General features: G+C 33.7%; 1 protein-coding gene across 1 annotated transcript in view; it reads left to right on the forward strand.

The window, feature by feature from the left end:
• TBC1D19 (TBC1 domain family member 19) overlaps positions 1-13,535 on the forward strand; it is a 53,440-nt gene that overhangs the window by 27,118 nt on the left and 12,787 nt on the right. The window contains exons 11-13 of the mRNA XM_056326636.1: positions 1,760-1,872; positions 9,892-9,966; positions 10,447-10,509. Coding sequence (XP_056182611.1) covers positions 1,760-1,872; positions 9,892-9,966; positions 10,447-10,509 — 251 coding nt within the window. The remainder of the gene's footprint in view (positions 1-1,759; positions 1,873-9,891; positions 9,967-10,446; positions 10,510-13,535) is intronic.

Here is a 13,535-nt window from a genome sequence, read left to right on the forward strand (position 1 = left end):
TGTCACCATCAAAGAAAAAAAATAGAGTGGATACCATCCCAGAAGTCTTCCATCCCATTTTTTTGTTGCAGTAACAAAACAGCAACCTTTCTTTCTTAATTCTCCTTTTGCGGTCCTCTTTCTACCCCTCATTATCTGTTTTCTGATCTGAGAGGAATTCCTTAGGGTACTGTCCATCTCTGTTCTTCAAATAAATTCCCCATCCATACTTCCTGAGCCAGTCATTCAACTCCACAATGTAATTCTTACTCTTCATCTCTGGTCTGTGTAGAGCAGCTTCTATTACAGTGATTGTCTTAGCTTCTCCTATATGCAAAATCACAAAATTCTGCAAAAATGTAGTTTAAGAGTCTTGAGCATAAACTGTTCATTCAGTGGGAATTCTACTGCATGCTCTGTTGAGTGTTGGTTATGACTTTGGTTGCCACTGATATATTAATTTTGCTTTTATACTAGCGGTATTGCCAAGTCTGAGGAATTTTCTTTGCTGTATTTAGTAAAACCCATCTTGTATATAGCAAAACTACTTTTTAGTATTTTGTGTCTCAGTAAGAAAAAATAAAGTAAGTGCTCATGGACACTGAGATAAATCATGGTCTTTTCTAAAATTTTGTGGGGAATGTAGGAATTTATTTTTTTTTTGCCGCCTTTCTTTAGGAAGAAAGGATCACATAATCTATGTTAGAGCTCTGCAGGTTAAACAGAAAATTGACAGACTGGTCTATTCAGTGTTTAAGGAGAGAGGAGTCAATTAAATAGACATGTAATTCCGTTCTCATCCTTCTAAGTCATGTCAGGGCAGGTATTGTGAATAGCGAATTTAGTGAAATTTAGAAAAGCAAGCTGTTTCTGAGAGACTTCAGAAAAATCAGAGGGTACAGATTTGGAAACTTCTGAGTACCAGTACAATACCTATCTAATGTCTAGATGATCTCACAGAAATATTGTCCCCACTATTTCTCTGTTGTGAAAGACATTTCAGGTATGAGGAAACAGTTAACCACATAACCTCAATGGGAAACAACACTTCTACCAGATTACGATAGCTAAAGATGCACATCTTTCAAGTTTATAGTTTCAAGTAAGGAATGAGATAATCTGCTGTAAGGTATGTATGGTACTGTATTCAGGATGAGGCCCTTGTGACAGAGTAGCCTAAAGCTTAACAACAATGACCCATCTAAACAAACTTGTCAACAGTAGAATATTTGTTTTATGTCTGTCTGAAGGAAAACCAAAATCTTCTGAGAAGTCTGTATCTTTCAGAGTACATATACCAATAATGAGAGAACGTGACAGTACACTGAAATGGAAAATTCTTGCCCCAAGATTATCTGTGAAGGTATCTGTATAGTTAACATAAAAATAGGGGAGACAAAAAACCAAAGTGAGTGGCAATCTCCTATTTGAAGTGAGATACCACTTACAGTGAAACAGGAGTATTTTGTGGCTATATATGGCTGGCATTCTGTTTGATGCCAGCCTATTAGCTGCATCTAGCCATGATACAGCCATAGATACATACTAAGTGCTGGTTTATGACAGAAGGTAGTACAGCCTTGGTTATTAATACCAATTGCCTTGTTTCCCAGGGAACTATTCCAAAATTGCATAGTGGAAACCAGACCTTTTGGATGTTTTCTTATTAGCTGATTTTTACAGCATGGTAAACCGGTTAGTTAAGTTAAAAATCAAAGTGTTTGATAAACTTTGGAAGTCTTAAACTACATCAATTCATTACGTGCTTTGTTTCTTACAGTTTTAGCAGAACAAGATAGTGCTGCAGCTCAACAATATGTTCGTCAGGGATGTCCAACAGCACTCCGACCTGAACTGTGGGCCCTCATTCTCAATATCTCTAATCAGCCAGAGGTAAGGAGCAAAGTGAGAGTAAAATACGAAGACTAGGTGAAAACACAAAAGTGCAAGCACATATCTTCTAGTGATCTTTTTCCAAAATAGAAATGCTCTACTGAGTTGTCACAGAAACTGGTAAATATTTCATGAGAACTATACACACACCTGGAAAAACTCCATGCTGTGTTGAAGCCTTTTAGGCTGTTCCCTATTTTTTTAACAGATATATGAACAAAATACTGTAGAATATTCAGTTGAGGTTTTCCAATATGGTGCTGAGTTTTTCAGAGGGGGAGAAGAAAAAAGTCCTGGAAAGATGACTGAACCTCTCTTATTTTTGCTAAGTTTTACAAAAAGATGTGCTATACCTTTTCCTGTCTACTTGAACTTGTCATCATATGCACGTACAAATCTTGTAAATTACTTTATATGTTATTGCATATGCTCTACATATGTACAATCAAAAAAACATAAAGAGGAACTAGTAAGATGTGGATTGTTTTCATACTCCCTTGTACAGCAGCAGTTTTTCATAGTACCTTGTATTTAATGCAGGTCCTCAACAGTGAAATCTTTTGCAGTATCCAAAGCCATGCTATAGTCAATATATCTAATATACATTTAAAAGTTAAATTCTTATTTAAATCTTTGCAGGAATGTGAATACTTTGATGCAAGGCTTTTATTGCAATAAAAAAATAACATGTATCCATGTAAATGTGCTCATAATTGTGAGACTTATATAGTATCTGGTGTCCTTTGAGGATGAAGCCATTTTCTTGTGATATTGGGGCATTTATTGGTAACTACAGAGTACAATCATGCCCTTAAAAAGAAGTGTAAATCTTGTTCATTTGACATCTTACGTAAGGAGTTGAAGTTATTTGGTCTGGTATTAGAATTACTTATTTTATTCCTTTTTGAAAAAATAAAATATTTTTGTTTTCTAGTTAAATAGAAGATTGAATTTTCTATAGAAGAAAAAGCTGTTGATAATGAAATGTTATACATCTTAATACGCTCAACACTATATTTAAGTTATTTTAAATTATTGGAACAGCTTGAATTTTAGAAGTCTCTATGAAAGCAGGAATATAGGTGTGAAATTAATGTTGTTGGTTAAATTGCATCTGTTTCTATTCTGTTAAATGCTGCATGCTCTAAAAATATTTTTATCTTCATGTGGAAAATGAAATTGAATAAAAGAGCCAGGTATTCTGTTTTGATTACCAAAAGATAATAATCAGAAAAATGATAAAATATTTCAATTTAAGTTCACGTAAGGCGTGAGTTGTTACAGAAATAGATTTATTAAAATCTGTTTCCTCAAATTCATATGGACAATTTTCAACAATTACCTTTATTAAAGAGGAACAGCTATGTCTGTCTATTGATATATTTGTCAGCCACACTGTTTGGTCCTTTGAAAGTTAACTCGAGTTTATAGTTGGTTTTAACATGCGTTTATACTATGCATGAAGTGTGAGTATTTTAGACATTCTCAAAAGGTTAGCCTTTGCTGTGAGGTTATTAAATCAATTTACTGTTAAGTAAACCAGAGAACAGTGCGTTAGCTGTTTGATCACAAGTGCTCATGTATGTGCCTTTGCTGTGTAGTAAATGATAATTCAGCTCCAACTTATTGCAAGGATGCATGTGAACATTTATGTCAGGGCAGCTAAAATGTTTTCATTAACATAATATTTTACCTTGAGATGACTTTCTATGCACTTAGCAAATGATACTCATCAACTATAGATGAAGAAGAAAAATAAACTATACACAGGTACAGTATTCTGAGATTCAGTGCAATAGATGTTCTCATTTAGGAGACATTCTACAGGGTCCAGAGCCTTGAGACTGAACTGAGTAGACTGTGTGCAGGTAGTTATTGGTGAGACAGTATTTTGTGATGATGCTGAAAGAACTCTAGGGAGATGAGGATAAGTGACTGGAAAACGGTAATGATAACATCAAGAAAAAGGTGGTAAGTAAGGATGGATGAAGTGATGCAGACTGTGGATTTGTCGCTACTTTGAGAGTGTTGAAGGAAAGGATTGGAAAATAGTAAAATACAAAATCCACCCTGCCCACAAAGAACAGAAATTACCGAGTCTGTGGACAAGATATACTATCTTGGAGAAAATCGTCTAAGCTGGTGATGTAAGAGCATATGAAAGTTTTTCTATCATGCTAAACGCAAACTGTGTCTTCTAATGTAACAGATGTGGGAGCCTTTTATCTTATTTTCCAAGACTATTTTTGCATAGCATAGTATAGTATTTGTTATCCTGGTCTCTAAGTTGCAGTTATTTTATGGACTTTGGGTACTAAAAATACAAATGCACTAAAAGGATAGGCTTTCTGGCTGAGACCTGGCAGACTGCCCATAGATCAGGTAGGTTTGATCAGGTAGCATGTGGTTTACTATAGCTATGTTACAAGGTGAATGTTCATAGTTCATTTTAAGCATTGCATTTACTAGCGTATCACTAAAGTAAGGCTGTCACTATTACCAGAATGTTAACACTATGATGTTCTTCTTGCATATACTGAATGCACTGCTTTATTTTTTGTAAAGTATAGTAAATCAGTTTTCATATACATGTAGCTGCTTTATGATCTGCTTTATTTCATATAGATTTTATTGATTTATCTAACACTTCTTTTTTCTACCTCCCGTGTACTGTTTCTCTGCTGGAATTGAATTGTGTGTTTGCAGAGATTTCTTGCTGTAATATTTCTGATTTGCTGTTTAGGCTGTATTACGTTTATAGCTGTATGAATCTTTAACTCATAAGAACCGTGCATTTTCTTTCTTTAATGGAAAACATTAGGAGGGTTTGGTATGGGCAGCATTGTGTGTGTTAGCATCCAGTATTGTTGTTTGGAAATTTTTATTCAGTAAAGCTCAGCCTCTGTATAAAGCTAATATAAAGCCAAGCAATGGATGATTCTAGCATCGTAATCATAAGAATTATAAACTATAAGCTGTATATGCCAGATTATTTAGAAATGCATAAACACATTGCCTGGCAATGAATTGTTGATTAGTTTTCTTTTGTAATGGTACATTTTCGAGGAACTGTGTTAAAAGAGCATTTTTAAGGTTGTAAAGTCAAACACTTAAAAGCTGCACAGTGTCACATTTAATATTGTCTGTGCAAGCAGCCTAATTTGCTGTATATATATATTTTTTATTGTATGATCTTGAATCACATAATCACATTTTTTTTCCTCTGGGATGTCTGCCTTATTGATTGCACAAAATGGATGGTACATGCTTACTGAGAATCTGTTAAAATTTCTTTTTCCTTTGTTGGTGTGTTATCCTATTGTTTATTCACTGCATGCTATTCAAGCAGTGCTTAGAAACCGAAATTATTCATTGTCTCTTAGGGGTTTTTTCTCTCTAATTTTTTTGAGCTAGTGGGTTGAAAATAAATCTTAATTCTGCAAATTCCAGCATGCAGAAATTAGTAATGCTTTGCTTTACCACAGCTTTTACTGAATGCAATTTCCTAGGTTTAAAAACTTAATAAATAGGCAAGGTGGTAAGTTTGTAGTGGAGCATTATGTAACTCTGCCTTATCAGAAGGGTTTTTTAGACTAGGATCAGTAGCGTAAGGTACTCGCTATACCATTCAGATAGCAGAGAAGCCCATAGCAGTAATGGACTGTCATCAATTTTGACTGGAGAAGGATGTACTTTACAAATAGATTTCACAGGTGTCTGATGAAAGGAGAATAAGCTTTGGATTGTCTTGAAGGATTGCCAGGAGGGACTTTCTTTCACTGTTTTGTCCATTGCCTCTTTATGTAATCAGATTAGTTTTTTGGTTTGTACTTGTTCCTGGTACTTCTGTTCCAAAATCTTCAGGTCACCTAATTAATGCTGGTTGCCATTCTTTAGGCTTCATCCAATTCCCACAAACCTTAGTGTCTCCTTTCTAGACTCTCCAATGTCAGTCTGTCTTCATCTTCCTAGTTCTATGCTTCACCCACCCGCTTCTTGCATTAAATTTGAGAGGCAAGTATAGATAGGCAGTGACGAGGGTAACCTAAAAATGAATCATGAGCTGCTTGTAGTTCAGTGGTGGGAGTGTAGCTCCAGTGCCAGGGATTTCATGGCAGACCACAGGTGGACTGTGCCCACACACAGGCTGCTGAGTAATCCAAACCTTAATTTCAAAAAAAGTGAATCACCAGATTCTGCTTTAACTAGCTTTTCTGGGTGCTGCTGAAAGATACTGTTCTCTCTTGCCTGTGAGCTACTTTTAGAGCTCCCTTTTCCTTATGCTCTCAGGTGGATACAGTATGAGGTTTTTGGGTGGAAATTTTGGTATGTGGCTTTGTAAGGTCAAGAGGGCTGGGGACTGTAATCCTGAAATGTACTTATATTTCAGCCTGGAAAGATGAGTATGTTTGGAGGTACAGTATAAATATGTATAATTTTGAGAAAAGCTACATTCTATATAAAAATGCAACACACTTTTTAAAAGGAAGACGTTTAGAAATCAAGGTTATGTTAAGATTTGGCAGACACAGAAGAAAGGCCGAACTGGATGAAAATGGTAAGATTTTGGGTTGAATAATTGAAGACATTTTAGATTAAGAAATGTACTGTGTTCTTGGACAGTCCTGAAACTTGGTAGTAGTCAGTTGTCTCATCTGGGGGAAGAAACATCCAATAAAATAGTAAAATGAGACTCGAATCTTTTTTGAAGCCTGAATGAAGCTCTTAAAAGTATTCCTCACTGTGTGAGAAAAACTGATCACTAAGCAGAAGTCATATATTTACTTTCAAGCCACATGACCAATCTTGTTCATGATTGAGATATTAGGAATAAATTTATTAATACAACATGAATCACAAGCCTCATCTTACCAAGAGGCATGGGCAAGATCCTCTTGTAGTCAAGTTGCAGATGAAAAACTGGCATGATTCCAAGCCCAGACATCATTTTGCATCACAAAAATTGCAACTTAACAGAAAACGAATAACAAGTAATGAGTTAAAGCCTTTACTTGTAGAATGGTTATGATTGTTCTTGCTTTGCAAGTCCCTTTTTAATGACTTTTTTCCCCAAACTTTTTCTCAGGAGCTCTAGTTCAGATGGACAGCTTGTCTTTCCAGTCTTTTTACTGAATTATTGTGCTGTTAAAATATTCAAGAATTGTTTTAGTCTGCTAATATTTGCAATGTAAATTTTCTATTCACTTTTTAATGGTGGAGTTTTGAGTTGTGTTTGAAATTTTAGTTCATGCTGAAATTCTAACAGCAACAGCAAACAGTGTTTGATTTTCTGAGTAATGTTGACCTAGTGAGTTTTTGTAAGAGAAAAGGAGAAACTATTCTTTCTGGAAAAAAGATAAGTTGATGAACTGTTGACCCTATAATTTAAAATCAGATTGAAGAAAGTATTCAACTGAATTATAAAGAACTTCCATTCAGTTTCTGTGATGTGCTGAAGAATCTTAGCCCAGTTGTTCTCTCTTTTTAAGACAGTGCCCTAGACATCAGGTTGCTTATTCTTACCACCTTTTTGATTGCTTGAAACATTTACCCCAATTGAAACAAATTAAGGAGGAAAATTAGGAAGGAAATATATTTCAGAATCTGTATGTCCTATTGGTTATGGCTTAGTAATTCAAATCTGTGTTCTAATGCAGACAGTACTTGCCCCATATTCCAATATGTAGGTTGTTTTCTAAAATTAGTACACAAGTCTGAAGGGTACACTTTATCTTTGCTAAAACAAAAAAAATGTTACAAAATGGTTTAAATACATGTATTGATCTGGATTAACAAATAGCAAATCCTCTGTTCTGGTTAAACCTATTTATTCTAAATTGCAGCAGTTTTCTGTTTTTCTTCTGTGGAGGCTGCTGTTCACTGGCTATTGGCGTAAACTGTAATTTATACGTAATTGCCATTAACATGATTCTTTAAATTTCAATTAATGATACAGTTGAATTAAGGCATGGGAAGCTGATAAACATTTTAAGAAATTAATGACATAATCATAGTTCAGTGTGATGCCATAAACAAAACTCAACTGAAACTAGCACTCTAAACTCATTATGTCAGTTCAGTAGAGCATCATTTATGAATATTTTTTCTTGTACAGTAATCTGTTCTTCATACATTCAGTAAAGTTTTTTCTTGCATACCAAATCACTAAGTCTATTTTAAGTGTGAATATATCATCAGCAATTAAACTTAATACTGATTTATTCTGACTGTCAAGATGAATGGACCATGTACTTAAGTGATTAATTTTTAGCTGTGGTTTTACAATAGTTTTAATAATAATAGGAAAATCTATGGACTCTTGTAAGCAAATGTATAACATAATTGAATGGCCTTCTATTAGAGGAAGGAGAATGTTAACACAAAACACTGGGCTAGTGATAATATTAGCTTGTGGCTTAGAGCCACTGTGTGACCTTAGGTGAAAGTGTTTTAATAAGAAAACTTGTTTCTGCGTGTAAAGCGTGGTCCATATGTGCATAACAAAAGATCACTCTTTTCCTTTATACCTCTTTAATCTCCTTCTTCCAGATAGCCTTTATCAATTGTTCAAAGCAGTTCTAGAGAACTAAAAGCTGGGAAATGATAACAGGAATGCATGAGATTCTAATAATCTCTTTCTCAAGTTACAATAGATTAGTAGTTGTGTTACCTAGTACCCCTGTAGCCATGAGTTTCATTGTACTGTTTCTTAGGCAGGAGCACTTGCATGTACAGCAGAAACAGTTAGTTAATCATGCGGTCTGCTTAGCATGAAAAAGCAGCTTTTGTGGTTTTTTTTCTTATTGGCTCTTTCTATTCTAGTATGTATAATCATTTGAGATGGAAAAAAATACTTCAGACATTGCTCATTTGGCAATGTTACGCTTAATTAGACTACAGTATTGATGCTTTAACATTGTGACTTGAATATTAGAGTAGTTCTCTGTATCTTTTAAGAACAAATTGCTATATTCATACTGCAAATAGCTTATATTTATTAAATATTTATGTCTGATCTTCCTAAAGAAATAGTGTAGTATTTTTACCTCCCCTTTTTATTTCTCAGAAAGAAAAACGTAAATATTTTCCCTGTGGTAGTTATCAGTACCTAATAAATACATCTTTTGTCCTCATTTCAGCTTAATAGTTTAAGAATGTATTCATTCTAATAATTTCTAGGTGTGTACTATTCACCACTTCTCTGTTTTGGATTCATACAAAGAACAGTTACAATGTTCTCTAGCCTTTTCTTCATTCTTTCTCCATTCTCTCACTCTCAAAATACCATTTTACTTCCCATTTGATCTTTACATCCTTACTCCAGAGATAACCTTTTTGCAAAGAAATCAGCAGTAAATACTATGTAAATCTTGGAATGTGCAAGTATTTGTGTGGTGTCCATAGAGACACATTGAGGTCGAAAGTTTTGTCAAGTGGGAAAGGAGCTTTGGGACTGCTGGTTTAGTTTATGAATTATTCCAAATCCATCTGAAACTGTTATTCAATCTGAAACCATTATTCATTTGTAGGCATAATGGCAGAGAGGTATTTAGGGGTTTAGGAGTTACATGATGATAGTGTGACATTTAATTCTTTTTTTTTTTTTTTTTTTGCTTTGCAAGCCCTTTCTAAAAAGAAAGTGATAGAATAAGCAAAAGCAGAGAAGTGTTTGTTCTGGTTCTTCCATGTTGTTTCACCCTTGTGTATGTTCTGTAGACATGCAGGAAACCAATGATGGGAACAATAAATTTTCCAAGACCATCTTGATTTGAACTAGTTCCTTCATTCTCATTTTATTAATTATCTGAAGGGGAGGTAATTTTATAATGTCTCAACTGTCTGCCTCATTCCTTGGAGCTTAAACTAGAATAAACCATGATAGAATGCTTCATAAACTATGCAGTGGGTTTTTCAGCTGAATACATGCTTATAATTTTTTTTAATTGTTAAAAATTGGCTTTGTTGCTTTAAATGTAAAGTTGTGTCTCAGACTGATGATTACATTATTTTTAATTTTAGGATATCTTGTATTATGAACAGCTTAAGTCAAATGTGATTCAGCATGACCTTTTAGTGGACAGCCTGATATACAAAGTAAGTAATTCACTAAACAGTGATTAAGTGATTTGTATACTCATTACACAAGTGTCTTGGGGGTTTTTTAACAAAGAAAATCTTAGATGGTTTGGTTTTAAGGAGTCTAAGAATAATCAGTGTGAATTCATTATTGTAAATTCTCTCATTGTGCTTGTGTTGGCTCTTGTGTAACGCATCTGTTTGAGTTGAGCCATTATGTCATAAAGAAATGGTTACTTCATTTGAGGAATAACTGGTTTTGCAAGGAAGAAAGCACTGGGGTCAAACCACTTCAATTTCAAGTTTCAATTCTGGATACTTTAATTATCAAGTTAATATAGCGCTTTTTATTTTAAAAATGTGGACTACATGCTTAACTACAGCTCTTTCATGATTCAATGGTGAAACAGTGTCTTCTACCACTGTGTTATCTTTAGCTTCTATGGGAGTCTGAAAAGATGTCTTTTGGCTTCCAACTGCTGTGTTCTTTGATTACAGGATGTAAAGCTGACAGCAAGCAACGATGACTACTATTTTGTATTTGAGGATTATTTATATCAGGTATGTAACTATTTTTTTCTTAGAAAAGCTAGAAAGTATAGTAATGTGGGATTGTAGCATCTTTGGAGTAAGGACTGCCTTTGTTTCACGTGTAGGCAGAATACAGTGGGACCCTAGACAGATGCATGTTTGCTGTATTACATATATTTTCGCATCTGAATAACGATTTTGTACACTTAAACAGGTTAAGCAGGACGGACTTCTAAAACTCCTACTCTGAAGGACCCTACACAATGTATTTTCAATGCAGTAAGCCAGAAAATGCAAAGTCAGCTGTATTCTTCTCCTTTCCAGCTTTGCACTAACAAAATTATTAACAGTTGTGACATATGGAGAAATTAAGACTTGCAGTATATTCAGGGTTCCAGTTTAAAAAAAGAAAATAACACCCCAAAAAAACCCAACCAAACCCAAAACTGCTTTATAGTCACCTACTACAATAAGCATAAAAAATATTTCAGTGACATATTTTTAACTTTAAGACATTGATTCTGAATAAGGCAGTGATATGCATGGTTCTTCTAGGATTGTTCGCATTCTGGAGCTGCTTCTAGCAATGGGGAACGCGGCTAATTTATGAAGAATTATCTTCGTTGCTGCCTGTCAAATGCCCTTAAATAGAAGGAGATTACATTTATGAATTTCCTAACATGTAGTTGATTGCAGCGTCAACATAAATGTCATGCAGCAAACATACAATTTCCACATGCTTTCAATTTCATTAGTTACATCTGTTAGGTTAGACTTGCTTGATTTTTTGTTTTAGAGCTACATGAAACTAAATGGTTTCTTCTTTGACAGCAGTATGTAAAACTGCTAGTAATTTAACTAAGAATTTAACTGTCTTTAATGCTTTTTAGCCCATATAGATATAAAAATATGTGTTACTATTTAAGAATAATATTCAGTCATGTCTACATATAATATTTAGTGTAATAAGCATTTAAACATTAATACTTAAAATTTTAACCTCATGAAATGATAAACTTTTTTACTTAAAAATAGTTACAATATTAAGATTTATGTCTGAATTTTTTTCTGAATTAAAATTCAAAAAGTGACTACATAATTGACAACTCACTGATATTTATTCACTAAAATATTTACATGTAGAAGTTTTTCTTGATTTTAAGCGTCAAAGATGATCTTCATTATTGTAACATTATCTCTGCATCATGGGATGCGAAAACCTCATTCTTATTTCTGCTTCTATATAGATGACTAAGACATATTAATTAGTCATTAGCTGACAGTTCCAGTGGACACAGGATTATAATTATGAATGAACATGAACTATTACAATCTTTTGTTTTAAGACCATCAGAAATAGATTTTGTTCATAATTCTAAATGGCTAGCACAGTTGAATATTTTAATTTTTATATAACTATATTAGCTAAAACAATTATTACAGAATGAAAATCATAAAAAGGACGAAACTACCCTTAGTAATTTGAAGGAGAGTCACCAACAATCTTTGAAAAATTAAGTAGCTAGTTTTACTGCAAGGCTTTGAGGCAAAGAATTATCTCTAACTTCTAATTATTAGTTGCTCTAGTTTTGTTTGGTGCTCAGGCTGTTTTCTAGAAGAAAGTTATCAGTTTTCCTTGATAATTTTCTCTTCCAACCTAATTTGCAAATGCATTGCTGCCAAATGATTTTGTTCTATGGCCCCTGGAAAAATTCTGCAGTATGAGTCACTTTGATATGGAATTTTATTTATTGACTTCATATAATAACTGGAATTAAATATTGGCTAAATAAAATAGGTAATGAATATGTTAGTTTAAACCTGATAAATTCCTTCTATGTTTGCACTGTGTTTGTGGTTTTCTTTCATGACTAGTTACTGCCTTTTCAGGTTTCCAAGTCATTGAGCAGAGTGTGGCATTTGTCTGTGTATTACCTAACAGATAAAGCATCCATCAAAACCAGAAAGTTTGGGCATGAAATAACAATGAGTGTATTTGGTTGGATTATTGGTACCTCTTCAGTAACATGCAGTCCTTTCTGGGCAGAACACTATGAAATAATGTAATTTATTTCCTTTAATATCTTTGCTTTCTTTATCCCAAAGTTTGCATGTTTTTATTACTTCTTAATAACTACTGAAATAGAATACAGTTACTTCTAATACAGTAATTTCTTTTTGGTGAAAGCTTTGGCTTTGTTCTTTTTCAGTCCTTTGAATTCAGTGGTTTTCCTTTCAATTTTGATTATAAATATCCAGTAGTTTTCCAAACATTTCTGTACTTAGAAAGGGATTTGTGTCATGTTTTCTTTAGCATTATCATTTTTGTGAATGAGAAAAATAATACATAATAAATAAATTTGTAGATTCATTATTTCAGGCCAGAGTTTCAATTTGAATACTTCAGTCTTACATCCTGCATAATGAATACATGCAAAGAAACCTCCCCCAGCAGTTTTTAAGTGTAGTCGTAATTTCTGGTTGAGTAGACGCATAGTCTTAATTTAAAGACTTCCAGATACTGGTACTGGACACCGTATTCCTAAAAAAGAGGGCCTCAAATTAAGGTTACATTCTTTCCCCTATGAAAGAACATATTTTATGCCCTTTTTAGATTAGTTTCTTTTTCTTTCACCTCAGTTAACATATACAGAGAATTACGCTTGCCTGTGTATTGTTATTGTCAGCTGTATTTTGGCAGCTCTGAAAATGATTGTGTCTTGTGCAAGAATAATATTTAGCTTAAACTGTTTAAGATAATATAACTATTTATATTTTAAATGATGTTTGTATCTGAGATAGTTTTGAGGTTCAAACCAGGAAGAAGTCTCAAAATATGACCCGCTTTCTGTAAAAAATAAAAAAAGCTATGTTGTTCAAATGATAGTGTCTCAGTTTTGCATGTTTCCTTTTGACAAATGCTGGTATCTGGAAAATGTTTGCAATAATTAGGTGAAGGAAAAATCCATTCATTTTTACTTACAATAAATTATACACCATCTAAAACGTTTCTTCCTTTTATGCCTTGGGACAGGCATAAAACAAACAAACAAACT

Source organism: Falco biarmicus, chromosome 1 (genome assembly GCF_023638135.1).
Source record: "Falco biarmicus isolate bFalBia1 chromosome 1, bFalBia1.pri, whole genome shotgun sequence".
In the NCBI taxonomy this organism is placed as follows: domain Eukaryota; kingdom Metazoa; phylum Chordata; class Aves; order Falconiformes; family Falconidae; genus Falco; species Falco biarmicus.